The sequence below is a fragment of the Tursiops truncatus genome, chromosome 16, assembly GCF_011762595.2.
Source record: "Tursiops truncatus isolate mTurTru1 chromosome 16, mTurTru1.mat.Y, whole genome shotgun sequence".
NCBI classification, from domain to species: domain Eukaryota; kingdom Metazoa; phylum Chordata; class Mammalia; order Artiodactyla; family Delphinidae; genus Tursiops; species Tursiops truncatus.
Genome location: NC_047049.1, coordinates 37,841,680 through 37,861,233, shown reverse-complemented (window position 1 = coordinate 37,861,233; position 19,554 = coordinate 37,841,680). Strand labels below are relative to the sequence as shown.

At 38.5% G+C, this 19,554-nt stretch overlaps 1 protein-coding gene across 5 annotated transcripts in view; it reads left to right on the top strand.

The window, feature by feature from the left end:
- MINPP1 (multiple inositol-polyphosphate phosphatase 1) overlaps positions 1-19,554 on the top strand; it is a 167,470-nt gene that overhangs the window by 53,685 nt on the left and 94,231 nt on the right. Inside the window, exon 4 of one of the 5 annotated variants that reach the window (XR_012327003.1) lies at positions 576-953. The exons of 1 other annotated variant lie outside the window; for it this stretch is intronic. Coding sequence is in view for 3 of the 4 variants with exons in the window: in XM_033841719.2 (XP_033697610.1) it covers positions 11,762-11,789 (28 nt within the window). In the remaining variant the exon portion in view is untranslated. Of the gene's footprint in view, positions 1-575; positions 954-11,761; positions 12,193-17,083; positions 17,458-19,554 lie in introns of those variants that run through there. 3 more of the 5 variants (XM_033841720.2, XM_033841719.2, XM_073794232.1) reach the window with 3 other exon arrangements.

Sequence of the window (19,554 nt, the reverse complement as noted above, 5' to 3'; positions counted from 1 at the left end):
GTTAAAGCAGTCAGATCCAGAGGAACTTGGGTATGGGCTTTGGGAGGAGAGGGCTGCAGGAGCTCCTTTGCTCTTAGGCCCTAGGCCTGCCTCTAGCCGTGTGAAAGGGATCCTCCCCAAGGGCCAGCTCAGCTTACTCTATAGTCTGCATGGGGGTTTAGGCCAAAGTCTTATAACGTGCATTTTCCTGGCCTGTCTTTTGTGCATTTTGTTTGTTTCCTTCAAGAACCCAAGGGGGGAAGGAGGCCAAGGGGAAAGAGGGGGAAGAAGAGAGGCATTTAAAATCCTGAGTCCCTGCCATCCCTTCCTCTGTTTGTAATCTCTGCTCCTTTTAAGTATGATTTACGTTATTCATGGAAATCAGTCTAGAGGAAGCTGTGGTCAGAAGCTGAAACGTTGTCCACCTGCGTGCCAACGTACTGTTCCATTGATTTCAGTCATTCTGACAGGCAAGAAAGGACTGACAGGTTGTGTGCTTACCGTGCTAGGCCTTGAACTAAGTCACTCACCTGTAGTCTCACTGATCCTCACAAGAATCCATGAGCTAGATAACTGTTATCATTTCTCTTTCATAGATGAAAAAAAACGAGGCTCAGAGCGAAGTACCTTGTCCAAGGTCAGGACGTGCTAGGTGTGGGAGACAAATTCCAGCAGTCTGACTCTGCAGCCAGTGTTCTTACCTATTATATGTGTCTCCCTCCTCCACCACACATACTGAGGACAGCCGACAGTGTGCTCACGCTGGCCCAGACTAGGGAGAGTTCGCTTCTCGTTCTCAAGATGCTGCCTGCACTGCATGGCTGGTGTCTGGGACTCCACCATTAGACAGACTTCCTTGTGACTTAAAGCTTTGTCCGACGCATGAAGTGACACACCAGACTGCATCAGTCATTTCCTCAGCATGAAGAAATAAATTAGATGTTTTCCTCAGTGGATTGTTTATATCTTTGTGCTTCTGCCAAAGAAGAGTTGCCATTTGAGTCTAGTCATTATTTGTCTTAATAGAAATTATCTAAATTTGAATTTGTCCATCATTCCTAAAACACTTACTGACTAGTATAAATAGCTACCTTTTATAGCACTTACATATCGTTTTGGAAAGGGCATCAACCCATCGTTATTCTTATCTGGAATATTTCGGCAAAAGAACTAAAGGACCTGGATGTGGTCAGATGACTCAGAACCAGAGGGAATGGGTATATTTCTGTTCTCAATGAAGTTGTGCTTTGTTGGCACTAAATATGAGTATCAGTTCACGATGATGAGCAGGTCAGCCAAGGGACAAGAGTACTGTATTTCTTTTCAGTAATCTAATTGGGTGCCTTTGGAAGTCACCGAGTCTGTCCACAAAGGAGGAATGACATAAAGAAGCCCTGTATTCACCACAATTATAATTCATTTTTAAATGACTTTTTAAAAAATCTCTGGAATATATTCAAGGAAATATTTTAAGGAATAACGAAAGTCCTCATATGCCAAGCACATGTATCTTTAGCATATAAAATGACATCATTTTTCACACAAAATTGGCTTCTTAAAATGACTGGTTTGAACTTTGCCGAGCTAGAAAGGTGAGGCTAAACTTTGCTTTACTCCTCCCTCCTGCCACTGCAGATATTTATGAATGTTAACTAAATCTGATTCATACTCAGATGTTCCATTCAAGGTAATTGTGCAACAATACAACTTAAAGCTATGTCAAAGGCGACAGCAAAATAGGATCATTTAGAAAAAGTGTAACTGTTAGGGTAGTTCTCAAGTTAAATAGTAATGGTTTTCTTGTCCATGTCTAGATAGGTTAGTTTCTTTATTATTATTACATTAATGCTTTATTTATTTTTGCTGTTGTTGCAAAAATACCCTTAGAAAACTAAGATATTAAAGTCTTGAAAAATGGTTAATGGACACGTCTAATTACTGTATTTCATAAGATTTTTAAAATGCAGAAATCTAGTAGACACATTTTGTATTGTGAATATATATTTAGCTGATGAACTCTAACAGTTCAAATAGAATCATTTACAGTTTATTGAATAAATAAAAGTACTTCCATAAAGACTCACATGACATAGGTTAGTTTCTAGTATCCATCTTCTGATGACGTTTTTCACAAACAGCCAGGAGATCCATTGTCTTCCAATCAGTAATCTCATACGTGTTTTAGCAGAGTTTATATAAATCGGATGCCCAGGATTTGGGCTTCAAATTTGGGCATTTACCGAGAATTTACTGAGGCTCCACTTTCATGGTAGGCACTGGGAAAATGACATGGTGCCCATCTCAGGAAACTCATGGCCTTCTGAGGGAGACAGACCCTTAAGAAGATCATTGCGGTGCGCTGTACAAGTGCTGAGGAGACACATAGAATGATCAGCTCTTCCTGGGAGGATCAGAGAAGCTTCCTCCATGAGGTAACCTCTGAGCTGAGTCAGGAAGGCTGAGTAGCACTCACATGGCAAGAGGGGGCAGATGGGTGCCAAGTCTTAGCATGGTAAAGAGCTGTGTTTTGGGAACTGCAAAGGCATGTCCATTAATCTCACATTATAGAACTCTAGCTTGATTTAGCTCTGGACAAAACAGTTGTAACAATTACTGGTTTTCTTGAGAAAGGTGAAAACAGGGCCTTCGTATTTGAACATATCTAGCTTCAAATCCTGATTCTACCATGTACCAGCTATAATCTTGAGGATATTACTGTCTCTGTCTGAGCATCAGTGTCTTTATTTGTAAAATTAGCATACTTACTTTGTGTATTTTTTAAAGGCTTATGAGAGACAGCACAGGTAAAGACCTATAACAAGTAGGATTGCCAGATCTGGCAAATAGTAATACAGGACACCTAGTTAAATTAGAATTTCATAAAGCAACAGATGTTTTTTGTATAACTATGTTCCAAACCTTGCATGGGGCACACTTACACTAAATAATTATATGTTGTTTATCTGAAATTCACATTTAATGAGGCATCCTGTATTGTTTATCTAATAATAAACTCTAATAATAAGTGAACTGTAGCTCAATAAGTTATTGGCATAATAGGTGTTTTTTATGCTGGGAAGCACTGACTTGGAGGAAACAGGAGGTTTGAAATAAAATGACAGACTCTACATAGTATATAGATGTGGATGCACATATGTGGAGCGGGGTGAATAGTGGGCAAGGTGGAAGGTTTTGGTTAACATCGGGAAACCAAAAGCTTCTCCAGGATCGGCAAACATATTCTCTTAAGAAAAAAAAAAAATTTAAGTTGGTTAACCACCACTACCACAACAAAATCAACAAATTCATGAAAACTGCTTCTTTAAAGGCCAGGCCAACAGGATCTGAGTTTTGGCACTTTACAACTTCAGGCCTTTCAGCAGACTGGAATGGTAGAGATGTCGGCCTTTTTTCAAGGCATAAAGATAGCTTTGGGGCCCTTAATGTGTCAGACTCTACACTTTTTCTCTTCTCTCTCCTAATAGAACTGCCAGGTCTCAAAGTCCTTGGCTACTGGGCAGGTGGTGCACACTGGACCAGCTAAAAGGTCACAGTCTAGCACTTTACAGAGCACTTAGTTGATGTCAGGAACTGTGGGGGGGAATTCAAAAAGGGGTAAGTCCCCTGCCCTCCAGGAGTCTGTAATTCTATTGTGTCTGGAAAAGAAAAGAAAATTGCAGAATTGAATTTCCTCCTGTAACATGTGTTCTGTGACAGCCAAGTGGGCTTTACCGGTGTATCCCCAGAGCTGAGGATGGTACCTGACAAACAGTAGAGGCCCCATAAACATTTGGTGAATAAATGAATCAGTGTGGGCTGGATTCACTAAAGAAGGTTTAATGGAGTAGTTTAGTCAGAAATGGGCCTTAGAGGAAGAAGGTCTGGCTGAGCAGAAAATCGTTTGCACCATCACCATAGCAGCTGCCATTTACTATGAACCCGGCACTGAGTGAAGGACTTTATGTGAATTCTGTTCAGATGTTTCCAATAGCCCTTAAAAGTTTAGGTCTGCATGGCCCCAAAGCCCATTTTGCTTCTGCAGATCAGCTTGAATATTACCTCTTCAGGGAGACTGTCCCTGACCATTGCTGTCCAAAAGCATTCCTTCCTATTACTCTCTATCTCAGCCCTCTGTCCTTTCAGAGCACTGGCGACACTTCATGTGAATCTAGTCAATATTTTTGGTATATCTTTCTACAGTCTCTGAGGACAGGGGCTGTGTCTGTTTTATCACTGCTCTGTTCCGTGCGCCTGCCAGCCAATTCATTCCCTGGCACTTGGTAGACACCCAATAAATATTTATTGAACAAGTGCATTTGCATAGAATCATCTCCTCAGTTTAAACAAACAAACAAACACCTCCAAAAAACTAAGAACAAAAAACATAGCTGACAGGGACTCCGGAGTCTCCGGGTCCAAATGTCCAGGGATGGGCCAAGGCATCTATTTCTTTTCTTTTTCAAAAAAATTCTGTATGTGAATCTGATGCACAGCTAAAGATGAGCGCTCTAGTGAGGGTAGGACACTCTAAGAAAACGATACGAATTCATGTTAAAATCTGATGGATAAAATTTCCTCCATGCAATCTTTCAAATAAAGCTTCATAGAACTTTCTCTACTCTAAGAAACACATTGGGCATTACCTTTGGCTCAATATAAACTTGTTTCATACCTAATCACATCCATCCTGTTCTCTCCAACTTTACAAGTGAGAAGATACCAGCATAAGCAACAAATACATTTAAATTAAAATGTATTTTCCATGATTCTTAAACATGAAAAGATGGTCAAGCTCATTCAAAATAAGAGACATGAAAATTATGCTGATATCATTTTTCATCTATCAGATGGCAAAAATGCAAAAGTTTGACATTTTATTGGCAGGGCTACAGGGAGACATCCATTCTGATACATTGCCGGGAGAATGCAAAATAACCCAGTGAGGGAAGTTTGTCAATATCTGCAATACTATATATGCAGATACCCTTTGTCCCAGTCTAGGAATCTATCCCAAAGGTATACTGACAAAATATAATGACATACATTCAAGATTTTCATTACAACATTATTTATAATAGCAAAAGAGAAGAAGTAGCACAAACGTCTGTCAGTTGGGGGTTGGTTGAATAAACTGTGGTACATACATATGATGGTCTTTGCAGCCATGAAAAAAAAAATGGGTAAGCTGTGTACATACTGGTATGGAGTAATCCCCAGGGTATTTTTTTAAAGTGGAAAAAAGCACAGTGCAGCACAGTTTTTATAGTGATACTTTGTGTGTAAAACAGGAAGAGAAATAGGAATATCTGTAAGCATTTGTTTGTATTTTTTTTTAAATGATGAAAGGATAACTCAAAAACTAATAATTAGCTATGAGGAAAGGAAACTAGACTTTTCTAAACATACCCCATTTAAAATTTTTATTTGTGACTAGGTAAATGTTATAATTAAAAAACAAGATTAAGTCAGAAAGAAAAACACATGATCTCTAAAATTAAAAAACACACAGACAAAAGAAAACCTAATTGGGTATCAAGGTGGTGACATATTTACTCTAAGAAGAATTACTTCACATTAATAATTTTCACAGTCTTTCACAATATTTTAGGAAATATTCTAAGGGCAAAACGAACTTTAAAGAAACTTAAATTATATTCAGTAGCCTTATTGTTAATGGTTTTATTGGTTTCTCCAAAACACACATATTTAATAGCTCTGTCTGCTGAGGCCTAATAATAATGAATAATGACAACCCAGTAGTAAAATAATGACAACCCAGTAGTAAAAACTAGATCGTGTTCTCCAAATGCCATCTCCCACTAGAAGGAGCCAGGGCACATTGGAGAAATGGCTGATTCCTGGTCTGGGGCAGGAATGTACAAGATGAGCCTGACATATTTTTTGTACCCAAAGCAAGGAAGTTCTCAAAGACCAATAGGGTCATGTCAAAAGGACTGGAGCCAACCTACACGGGCTTTTAATTGGCAGGAGATGAGACAATTTGGGCACCAAAAAGAATAACTGTAATTGATTGAAACACATTGAACACAGAAAATTTGAGTTCATAATGATACTTTTAAAAATTCAAAAAATGAAAAAAAAATTCACCATTGAAGGTAGTCAGCACACTAACACCATACTTTGAAAACTGGTCATTAAAAAGAAAGAATTAGACATTTACCTTGCCTTGTACAAACTGCAGTCTTATTTGCAGAGTTACCACGCAAGCCTGGGACTGCCCAGTTTTGGAATTCTTCTACATCCAAGAAAAACCCTTCTATGTTTAACTCCCTTTATGGGGGTTTCTGTTACGTACAACCACACTTGATCGTAACTGATACAACATATATAAATGAAACTCTACATTTTCTTGACTATTGAGGTTGCTTTCTTCCCAAATAGCTAGAGCTCCTTCAATCCTTGCTTACTGTACAGTTCCCTCTGTCAATCCCTTCATTGAAATAATAATTATAGATCAGGGATGCATAATATCAGCTCAGAAGAGGAACTGGACAGACTCTTGGTCCACAATAATAAAACAGACACAATGTCCATGGCAGCCTTTCCATGCTGAATGTGTCCAGAAGAGAAATAAAAAATATTTTCAGGATGATGAGGAGGAGAAGAGAAAGATGGTGACGAGAATTTTGTGAAATAGTGACTCGTGTAAAAGTAGATGAAAGACCAAACTCTAGTAGCCATGCTTTGAAAGAACCTGGGGTATCAACTTTAGATTCCACTTAATCAGAAGGCTCTGGGTCAATCCTAGGGTAGAGGATTTCACATATTTTATCTGATTTAATCACCACTGATGTAATCTCAGGTCTATATTTTAGCCATAAGTTTCCCCCTCCTTCATCAAACTCTTATCAATTATAAATAAATGTCAACATTTACCTTTTTTTTTCTCATCATCAGTCTTCTCTGGAAGTGCTAATGAATAGTTAAGGTAGCCAGAAGCAAAACAAGAGAAGCCTGTTGGTAGTAGAAGGAATAATGGAACTCCAAAGATGGCTATGTTCTAATTCCTAAAACCTATTAGGTCATATGGCAAAGGGGAATTAAGGTAGCAGATAGAATTAAGGTTACTAACAAACTGACCTTAAGAGAGAGAGTGTATCCTGGATTATCCAGGTGGGCCCAATATAATCACATGTGTTCTTAAATGTGGAAGAGGAAGGCAGAAGGGAAGGTCAGAGTGATGCAACGTGATGAGAACTTGGCCAACAGTTGTTAGCTTTGAAGATGGAAGAGGGCCGTGTTCCAAGGGATACAGGTGGGCCTTGAGAACCTGGAAAGAGCAGGAAAACAGATTCTCCCTTAGAGCCCCCAGTAGGGACTGCAGCCCTCGTGACACCTTGATTTATCCCGGTGAAACCCATTTCAGACTTCCAGCCTCCAGAACTGTAAGATAATAAATTTGAGTGGTTTTAAGCCACCAAGTTTGTGCTAATTTGTTATAGCAGCAATAGCAAACTAATATACCTGTTTGTGGTCACAAACTGAAAACAAAAATCCCTACAAATGATCCAGCAGATTGGGTGCCTCAAAAGTGTGATGACAGAGGAGTTCAGAGCAGTCAATCTGATGGTGGCCTGGTCTTTACTGAACCTGATTGTGAAGATATAATGTGCACTAGCTGATAACAGCATTGGTGAAGGGTCATTCATTCTTGGCAGAGGACAGAGGGAAAGGCAAGAAGGTCAAAGGAGTCTAAGAAGCTATTAGAGATACTGGGTATAACTTGCGTCCTAGATCCAGGACTTGCTTTGACAAGGAGTTACTGTAATAGCTCAAACTTTGGCGCCCTTGTTCTTTCTACAGCCCACCTTCCTGTCTATGACTTCATCTCTACATGAGAGGTAAAGCATATGTCTCATTTTACACCTATAGTTTTTCCTCTGTAGGTCAGTTGTTTCTCCTGTATGTAGGGCACTTCACAATTTTTTGAAACTAAAAGAAAATTTTAACAGAATATGTCTAGGTGTTCATTTTTTTCATACTTTTCATGTTCGGGTATATGATGGGCTCTTGAATTCCATGAACTGTGATACATCTTCATATCAGCAAAGTTTTCTATTGTTAATTTGTTGCTTATGTTTATTCTGGCTTGTATTTTAGGAATAATTATTATCTTGAATCTCTAGTCTCTGCCGTACATATTTATCACATTTTCACTCTCCGTTTTTTCTTTTTTCTTTTTTTTTTTGACCGCACCACGCGGCATATGGAACTTCCAGGACCAGAGATCAAACCCGTGCCCCCTGCATTGGAAGCACGGAGTCTTAACCACTGGACCAGCAGGGAAGTCCTCAGTTTTTTCTTGTTCTCTTTTTTTTTTTTTTTAAACTTGAGTAACCTTCTCTACTCCACTTCCTCCCACATACATGCCTTCCTCTCAGAAACACTGTCCCCAGTATCCCAAGAGCCACAGAGTTAAGATAACAGATATTCAGGGGGATAGCACTGCTAACGGGTCATTCTGAAGTTACCAGTGCAACATTCACATTTGCGCATGGTAAGGAAAACAAATGCCATAGAGTGAAGCTTGATTAATAGTTATAAAATCAAGGAGTTGAGAGAACACACTGAGAATGAATACTGAATTTCCAGCCAGTAGATCTTTTAGGTAGAAAACAGATGAAAACAATGAACAAATAAACAGATGAAAATCAAACCATTCATAAAAAAAATTGGTTATCTCTGTTTTTTCTTATGCTTCTTTCTTCTCAAGCTCATTCTCCAAATCACTGCTTCAATTTTCTTTCCTGTCAACGTGTGACTAATTCTGTGATTGTATTTATAACTCTTTTTTTTTACAGTAGTCCCGTCCTCTCATACAGTTTTTGATTTCTGATTCCATCTCAGCTAGTTCCTTTTTTAATCTGTTTGTTTTCTTACTCATAGTTCATCTTTTATTTCAGACATCCATATTTTCCTAAATCTTATCCAGGGTAAAAACCTGAGGTTTTCTAAAATTAGTTAAGTTTCCTGTAGGAATATTTTCCAAACACGTTATTCGGAAAACTTCAAATGCCAAATTCTCTGTCATTTATGTTACGTGATGTTTCATAGGCTCCCCCTATGACATTTTAAATATTGATTATCCTTGAAAAAGGAGAACTGTATTCAGCTCTGGTGAATGCCTGTAAACATGGGGCAATGGTCAGTGTTAGAATCCTCTATCTGCATCTTAGACTGGAGGACTGGATGGGCAAACCACCTAGCCCATCTTTCTGTTAGCTTGCTGATTCCATTTTATTCTGAATCTGTTCACTCTAAGGGATGAATCCCCTGGCCCTTACAAGATAGGGCTTCCAGCCTTCAAAACTGATCCCCCCACCCTCTGGGGGCAATCATCTCTAGCAGTCTATAGTTCTGCCGATATTCACCATCCCACGTTTCCCTACTTAGAGCCCTCGGTTATGTCCCCGGGCTTCTCATTCCAGGCTTTGCTACATAAACGTTCTTCCTGACATCTGACAGATGGCTGGGCAGCATTTCTAGTTTGTAATGCCACTGTAACTTTTTCATCTCCTCTCTTTGGGTTTGTGAGTATTTTATTGATAATAGGAAATAGGAGAAGGATAATCAGTATTGCTTGTATTGCTTGGCTTCTGCTCTCTAGAAGCTTTGGTTGAGAATCAGTGGAGACTTTCCTGCTGGGCTTTCAGAAACTTTCCCCACTTTCTAATTTGCCTTTTCTCCCAAATAGGAATCCTGTGCTTCAGATCTCCTGGTTTCTTCCCCTCCTCTCTGAAACACCACCCTTATTCGTAGCCACCCTCTTCATAGTAGTTTCATAAGATGGGCTCCCGCAAAGCTGACTCCAAGGTGGAGATTAGGGTGCAGGGGGTTACTAAAGAGAGCTTGAGATCAACACCTATGGAAGGGACACAGGGAAGCAGGATTAAGCAGAGGTTGAACTAAGATGCATTCCAAACGAAGACCTCAGGAGCTCAGGGGATGGAATGGCCCTTTAGATATCCCACATTGGGGCAAGAGGGGCAGGATTTTATATCCTCAAATGATCATTCTTCAGATGTGGTATGTCCTCGGAGAAGACATGACCTTGGGTGAGGCAGTTTAAATAGGGTTGACAGCTGAAGACATCTTCCAACAGCACTCCCAGCATCTGAGGGAATAAATCCCTCATTCCTGAAGGGGAATCTGGGTACCGTAGCCCAGGGTCTACCTCAGGCAGTCGTTGGTTAACACAGCAATACTTTGGCCTCTCGAGTCTTAAGGAACCGAATTGAAATAACACAGAGTGCCATCTTTCATTGGATTGATTTAGGTAAAAGGCACGATTATAAACTTCTTGCAATCAGTTAGAGTAAGACGACAACCAGATGGCCTTAGATTAGAACCAGAATTGTTTAGAGCACTTCAAGCTAAAAACACTTTTTAAAATTTTTATGAGGTCTGATTGACATATAACATTATATTTGTTTCAGGTTACAACATATGATTCCATATTTGTATATATTACAAAATGATCACCACAGTCTAGTTTAACATCTATCACCTTACACAGTTACAAAAAATTTTTTTTCTTCTGATGAGAACTTTAAAGATCTACTCTCATAGCAACTTTCCAATATGTAATACAGTGTTATTAACTATATTTATATTATTATAACTATATATGTTTATATTATTTACTAAAGACATGTTTTATGACAATTGTTAAAGAAACTATGGAATACTGTTAGATAAATATAATCCTCCAGTGGTAGGTAGTTAAAACTACCTACCTAAAACTAGGTAGGTAGTTAGGAGTTGCCTGTTTTGGGAGAAGACCAAGAATTAATACAAGGACTCCTGGTTTTGCAAAGAGAATTTATGTTGTCTCTATAATCTCCCTTCCTGTTATACAAGAGCCCGAAAGTAAAATGATCACAAACTTTAAATACCTATGGAAGAGATTTTTGTTTCATTCAACTGTGAAGCGAATCCCCCATTTATATCCTGTCACCTTACAAGTCAGCAAGGCCACATGAATGGAAACTATGACTTAGTTACTTGGTATATGCTTCCTCAGAGACAGTTAATGACTAGAGATCAAAATAATTCAAATCAGGGATTACAAACCACATGCCTGCAGAAGAATGGGAATGGAATGGCGGTGCCTTTGATTTTTCAAGAGAAGCTAGAAATCCAGATTTCTATGTGAAATTTCCAGATTTTTTAGTGTGGGAAATTAATTCAAACTTAAAAAAAACCACCATGTGTGTCAAACAATAAGTGTTATAAGGTGAAATCAGGTATGTAGGCTGCCAGACTGTGACCTCTGAGTTCAGCCTTTCATCAGAATCCTTTTTGGTGAGGTTAATGAAAGTTGCGAAACAAACAGAATGATGCTGTAGTTTATTAAAATAGCATTTCCTTCAAAAACTTTGTTATAATGTTACCCTTGGCCCCAGGATATTGTTGTTTAAATAGACAAACAACATCAAGAACATCACTAATATGCATTAAGATTATAAGTATATATTCCTTTGTATTTGGCAATAGTTCAGGTGAGTAAAAACCTTTAAGGCTTTTGACCAAAGGCCATTATAAAACTCTTAGATACCAAAAATCTAGTACCTTTTGCTCTTCAAAGTTAGTCCTGACATGGACTCATACTATTTCACATTATCAGTATCTCCTTTTTCCACTGGCGATAACATTTCCCTATTCTTGAGAACCACTCTTCCTTTTTCAGTCATGTGATTCCATTGGGAGCTGCCATGTTTTTGTCTTATGCTGATTTCCTGTTCACTATTAATTGGTCTAGTCCTGAGTGTCTGATCCAAGGCAGATGACTCAGAGTTCCCTGAGAAAAGGAGTCAGGCCCTCTCTGGTGGCAGGAGCTGGCAGAAGCCGTGTGGAAGAAGCTGGTCTGCAATGAGAGAGAAGAAAGCCTAGCCCACCTGCAGAGAAAAGCAGAGCAGGGGGACTTCCCTCGTGGACAGTGGTAAAGAATCCGCCTTCCAATGCAGGGGACATGGGTTCCATCCCTGGTTGGGGAACTAAGATCCCACATGCCTGGGGCAACTAAGCCTGCGAGCCTCAACTAGAGAGCCTGCATGCCGCAAACAGCAGAGCCCACGCGCTCTGGAGCCTGCACACCACAACTAGAGAGAAGCCCACACTCCGCAACGCAAGATCCCGCATGCCGCGCATGCCACAACGAAGACCCGACGCGGCCAAAAATAAATAAATAAATTTAAAACAAATAAATGTGCTTTCCTTTAAAAAAAGAAAAGAAAAGCAGAGCAGCTGATGGGGAAAGAGAGGGAGTCTTGACTGCACTTGTGACCCTGCCTCCAGTTGTTTCTGAGACCTCGCTGCATCCCTACACTACCTTCAGTCTGATTGTTCACAAAAAGGTTCTCAACAGCACTTTTCACTAGGAATACAAATGAAAACCACAATGAAATACCTCTTCACAAACACTAAGGGGCTCTAATAAAAAAAGAAAGACAATAGCATGTTTACATGAGAATGTGCAGAAATTGGAACCCACAGTGATGGTGGGATTGTAAAATGGTGCAGCCACTTTGGAAAACAGCTTGGAATTTCCTCAAAAAGTTAAACATAGAGTTATCATATGACCCAGCAATTCCACTCCTAGGTATATAACCAAGAAAATTGGAAATGTGTGTCCACACAAAACTTACACATGAACGTTCATAGCAGCATTATTCATAATAGCCCAAAAGTGGAAACAACCCAAATATCTATCAATTGGTGAATTGACAAATAAAATGTGATAAATTCATACAATGGAGTCCTATTCAACTTGGAAAGAATAGCAGTACTTAACCATGCTACAGTGTTTATTAACCTTAAAATCATTATGCTAAGTAAAAGGATCCATTCACAAAAGATCACATATTATATGAATGCACTTATATGAAATGTCCAGAATAGACATATTCATAGAGAAAGATCCAGAAAGAAGATTAGTGGTAGCTAGAGGCTGGAAGAAGGGGAGAGAGGAGAGTGGATGTTTATGAATATGGGGTTTCTTTTGGGGTGGAAAATATGCTAAAGTATTGTGGCAATAATGGGTTCCATAACTCTGAATATACTAAAAACCACTGAATTGTACACTTTAAAAGGATGAATTTTATGTTGTAAGAATTATATCTCAATTAAGCTGTTATAAAAAGCAACTAGGTATAATTGCTTCACAATCATTTTGTCTCTGTTCTTCAGAAAATGACAGTATTTCATTTAACCAGCCTATAAGAAATCTAATAACTAGCAAGAATCAACAAATTCATAGAATAAGCATCAGCAGTTACAACGTTTATCACATAGAATGAAGAATGTGGTAGATGAAAGGCTGGGAATATAAAAAGGGGCTTAAAAAGATTTAGAAGGTGGGGTTCAAACAAAGTCCCTGCCCCAGGTGTGGTCTGGTTCAGGAAGGAGGCTGTGTCAGGGCCACCTCACCTGGCTCTGTACACGGTTCACTGCACAAGGGCACAAAGCTAATAGGGAAAAGGGTTGAGCTTGGTCTGTTCTCTGCCCCCAAAGCCACGTGCTCTGATGTACCTCAGGGCGTATCTGTCCAGAGAGGGCACCTTTTCCTAATCTTCACAAAGATGCCATGTTTCCTAGTGACTGCCCTCAATAAAGAATATAATAAAGCAAGAGGCAGGTGGTGACAGACACCAAAGAGGGTGATCACCAAGTTAAGGAAGTCTTCCTGAAAAAAAGTGAGATTGAATTGGTCAAATAGAGAAAAATAGGTCCAGGGGGAGTGAGGGGGACATTGGAGGCATTGAGGGAGGTGATAGAAGCTAAATGAGGAAGCTGGAATGCACAGAGCATAGTCAGGGGAAGTATGGGGCCCCATCCATCCACTTAGCAAATGCTTACTGAGCACCACTGGGGGCCAGGCAACCCCTGGGGGCCAGGCCCTGCGCTAAGCCCTGGGACCAAAACATAGCTGAGGCACAGCCTCTGACCAAACATCTGCTAGGAGAGGGGAACCAACAGTCACACCACAGTGAGATAAATGCTGACGGTGGAATGTTTAAAAGCTTCTAGGTTCTCTATAAACAGAGAAAGAGTGATCCAGGTAAGGAGTACTTTTTATTCTGCAGATGGTCAGAAGAAAATCCTGGCCAGTGAGTGCAGCAGGAAAAAAATGTAACTGGAAGTGCTTTCCTATGTAAATAAAACTGATTAGGAACTCTGCTTGGAACTCTGATGGATGTTAGACCTGGGAAATAGGCTCTCTGAGGCTGATTTATTTTATGGCTATTTAATTGTCCCCAAGCTATCGTCTCAGATAAAATTGGGTATGAAAACACTCTATAAATGGCATATCCTGTGTTTCATTTTTGCTTGAAGAAGTTGATTTTTAAAAAGTTCTTCTTCCAGCAAAGACCGTGTGGCCCAGACTCTGAGGTGGAAAAATAGATGACATCTCTATGCAGGGCTGGGGAATGGCAAAGCAGAAATGTTGAAAAGTCAGAGGAATGAGGAATCTAGCAATGAGTCAATTTTTTTTTCATTATTTATATCCTGGAAGTTTTCAAAAATAAATTTTAACACGTTATGGAAATGTGTGAGCATTTAATTCAGCATGAAAGGGAAGGCAAGTGAAGCAAAAATATGGGTGATGAATATGAAGGCTGAATTGATTAAGATGCTTTGGGATGCATGTGGTAAAAATCCATCTAATCTAATTTTAGCCAAAAGGGTGATTGAATGGCTCAAATAGGTAAGAAGTCCAGGAGTGTGCATCTAGCATCAGGTAAGGCTGAATCCAGGAGCTCAGAAAATGTCACTAAGGCTAAGTCTTTTTTTCTCTTGACTCTTTTTTTCCCTTTCTTCTTCTCTAGTCCTGTCTTTTATTGTATTGACTACATTTCTTTTTTCCACATTTTCCCTCTTCTACTGTTTTATATATGTGTATGCATGTAAGTGGTTACTTTAAAATATTTAAACACATAATTTAATCAGTATCTCTATTCTCCAAGCACAAAAAGACACAACTTACTTTTACTTCTCTCTACACTATTCCTCCCAACTCCCGTGTTACTACTCTCTGAAATTTTGTTTCCAGCTTGTTTTTAAACACATAATTTTAAAAACTTATTCATTTTGATTTAATACTATATTTCTGATGATTTATTTGCTCACTGTGACTTTTTGTACCCTTCCTTTAGATTTACTTTTCTTCTTGCGGGAGTACACCCTAGTATATTTTATTCAAAGAGAATCTTTGGATAGTAAACTTTCCAAATATTCATATGTCTGAAAATGTCTTTATTTTGTCTTTCCACTTGGATAATAATTTGGCTAGATATAGAATTCTGGGTCCAAAATTATTTTCCTTTAGCACATTGACTGCTAACCTCCAGTGTTGCTGATAATCTCATTCTCATTCCTTCCTTGTATTATTATGTCTTTTCCCTCTGATAGCTTTTAGAATGTTCACTTTATCTTGGATGCTCTGGAATTTTACATGATATACCTAAGAGTGTGTTCTTAATTTGTTCTTTTATACACTTGATGGGAATTTTCTATTTAAGGACTCATTTTTTTCCCTACAGTTTTGGGATGTTTTTCCTAGTATCTCTTCAGTATTACTTCTTCACTATTTCTTCTATTCTCTGCTTCTGACACTCTATTAAATAGGTATTGGAGGGTTTGGATGTGTCCTCTTCTCTTTGAACTCTTCTTTAACATTTTCATTCTCTTTATTCTGGGAGATAAACTTTGTTTGACCTTCCAGTTTACCCATTCATTCTTCAGCAGTAAAGAAGCTGCTATGAAGCTCATTTTTAAATTTTTTATTTCAACAACTATATTTTCATTTTAACATTTCTAGTTGATTCTAGTTCTAGCATGTTCTAGTTTCAAACTTTCTCTTGTTTTATGGATTTTATTCCCATCTAAATTTGTTTCTTTGAGGATTTTGAGAATATCTTCATTGGGGAGTGCCCCCTTCCCACTCCCAGTATTCATTGATACTGAACAATAAAAATATATCTATGAATAGATTAAATTGAAATAAATGTCCTAAGAACTAGAAGCTTCTAAGGGTTGGAGAACCAAGAATATTCTCCTCTCCTCTCCTCTCTTTCTAGTTTCCATCTTCTCAAAGGATAGCACTTGGGAATGAAATAGAGAGGTTTCTAAAATGAATTTGACCCACTTAGAAATAGTTATAAGAAATTATATTCCCCCAGAGAAGAACTAGGAAGTTATTTTCCTTTTTCTCTTTCCTTTCCAATCTTGATAAAAAGCACAAAGGACACATAAATCAAGATCAAAAGTTTGCAGATGAAATATGACAAGGCAGACTAAGACAACAAACATACAGAATCACAATGACCAGTACTCTTGGCATCCCCGAGTCTGCAGTCTGAAGCTTAAAGAGTGACACAAAACCAGTTGCAAGAAGTGAGAGTAAATTGTGTCTTTAACATTTGAAATCTGAGATCAATAATCAGGTAAAACTGTAATTTGGATTTGGAAGAGATTTAGCTTCTCCGCCTTAATAATTCTATTTGAAACCTGAACTTTGCTCGGAGGGCTAAGTAATTTGAGTTTCTTAAAGCTACACTGAGAAGCCTTGAGTTTTGCTTAATTGTTTCTCAATATGGAACAAAAAAAAAAAAACATGAAACAACTGGTTTTGATTAGGTGGAGTGAACATTTAGACCTGCTAATGTGGAAACATTCTATTACAGCCCAATAAAACGAACTGTCACTTAGATAATTTCATCATTGCTAATTATATTTCCCATTTCTCCTTTTGCCCCAAACAGTATTTTACTCTTCAAAGTTCATTTTTCTTACAGTTTGACTTGTTCCTTCTTTCAGAGATAAAACATTTAGAAATAATCACTGATAAATATAAATTTGTCTGACAACTTAGAAATATCATGGAGTAGGGTAGAAAACCTCTGAACTATTTAGTTTGCTAGGTGTTTTTTAGCTTATATATTGTTCAAGTAACTTACCTCCTGTGTCACTTTAAAAAAGTAATGCATTTTGCTTACAATAAATTGGCAATTGGCAGAGTTAAATGACAGACCTAAGTAATTTTTGTTTTGTTTCGTTTTGTTTTCTATGTGTCTTTTGCAAGAATTGTTCTTTCATGATGTCATGGAAGAGAAAACAAATTTATCAAGAAACTTGGAAGCTTGCTTTGAGTTATAACAAGAACCACTATCAAAATATGTTTGTTCACTGGAAAACCTGTTTTACAAGTGGATTTTCATTGTGTTTTGGGGAAACCTTTTGTGCCAAATGAATCAGCAAAAGCATTTTCTAAATCCTGTTGGAACCACAACCTGAAGTTACTAATGATATTTAAAAATCACATTTTGTTAAGAAATACCTTGTACAGTAAAAATGATGGATATATGTTAAATATATTTATAATTTCATCTATTTAAATGAACCACTGTGCTATATAAACTGCTGGTCTTAGGCACCAGGTTAGAACACAGCTTTTCAAAAATTTATTTCAAAGCCTGAGAAAATCAAACATACCCATTACTGAAATCCGTCCTTTTAGTCTGTGAAATGAATTGCTTCCTTTGTTTCTACCAGATCCCCTTGTTATCCATTGGCTTTAAATGGATAGACAGTTTTAGAATTTTCCAAAAGTGATCACAGAACTGACTCAAGCCTTCTGAATCTGTTGGACTAGTGGTGTTTTGTGGTCTGGCTCACAAATGTTAAGGTTACTCCAGTCTTCACTAGAACCACAAGCCTTGCCCTTGGCAGATTTAAATATTCAATTCAATTTTTCAAACATGTGCTAGAAGAAGAAGGGAGAAAGGTGATAGGAATAATCCGTGCCCAAGGTCCACAATTGCCTCTCACAATACTTTGTTAAAACAGAGTGTCCTTCTGATTTTGGCAACGTGCTGGATTATGTTAATGCCAGATAAAAAACAAATATTCTGGTATCAGATAAATTTCCTAATTACCATTTAGATGGTATAGTCAATATGGCTCTAAAATATTTGCCTCTCTAAAATGTGTAGGTAGAGAGGGGCTACATTATTTTTAAAACAAACACACAAGCAAACAAATAAATAAACAAGCTACGGGATTACCATGAGAACCTCAATAAGCACTCATGTATGAGCACAGTGCTAGATACTTATTAAGCACATAATAATTGGTTAAATACCAGTCCAGTGCCTTATGCTTTATAGGTGATATCAATTAGCTATTGCTGTATAACAAACTATCTCAAAACTCAGTGGGTTAAAACGGTGGCCATTTACTGTTGTTCAGGAGTTTATTAATCATCTGAACGGTTCTTTGGTTGTGGATGGACCCACTCATGTATTTGTAGTCAGCTGTGGTGTGCTTGTAGACAGCTTTTCAGATTTTTGGATGAGAGTCAGTAGGGTGCTGGTCTAAGATGGACCTGGATGAAATGAATCAACTCTGCTCCATGTGGCCTCCCATCCTTCAGCAGGTTAGCCTGGGCTTGTTCACATGGCAGTCACAGGGCCCCAGGAGATAGATCAGAAACAGACAAAGCCATTTGGGGCCTAGGCTTTGAACGATACATCATCGCTTTAACCAAATTCTGTTGTCAAAATTTTTGACAGAGCAAATCACAAAGTCAACCTGTGTTAAAGAAGTTGGGGAAATATTCTCCACCTTTTGGTGGGAGTGACCAAGTTACATTGCAAAGTACATGCATACGTGGAAGGGTGGATAATTGGAGCTAGTTTTGCAATTAGGCTGCTACATAGATTTTCAATTAATGTGAGAGAACATGTGAAAGGAAGGGAGTTCACTTATAAGCTGCTGAATAATGATGTTTGTATTTGGGGTTTCCACTTCCTTTAAATTTTAGGTTTGAAGTTTGGATTCTTTGATTCTTTGGTGGTGTGCAATAGAAATTGTAGGTAGCAGGACAAAAAAAAAAAGAAAACAAAGAAGAAGATATATAGGATAGCTCACAGAATCTAAGGATGAGCTTCAGCAAGGACAGGAACCCTGGATCACCTAGAATTTAGATAGCAAGAATTAATCCATTCAGGGCACTGCCTTGGGTTTCAGATTTCCTGGAGAGAAAGTCCAGTTGGCCTCTGGATTAACTGCCCAGGCCTTGGTCAAAGGAGGGCCAGATACCTTGATTCTAAAGTCTTACCAAGAGCACAAGCAAAGAGGCTGGACAGTTCTCCAAGATAAAATGGAATTCACTACCAGATGAAGGGAATTCAGGGCAGGCAAATACAACAGTATCCTCTACAAAGTTTAAACAACTTAATCCTAGAAAAACAGTTCTGGTAGTGGTTAAATCCCTACTAGTGTGGGCATGGAGGAATCAACTGTCATGTCTTTTCTCATCACTCTTCCCAGTAAGTAAAATTTAGAAAGTAGCCAGAGGCAAAGGATGCAGATTATGCAGAGAGGGAAGATAAATTAGAGGTGGCTTTCCTCTACCCATTCAACGACAGGCAATCACTTACTTATTTAATTCTTCATCTGCCCTGGCCTGATCAAAGCATAGTCTACAGGTAGCAGCCTTTGCTCTGCTTCAAAGAACGTGGGAAATGTATGGCCAAAGAGAGAAGGTACTTA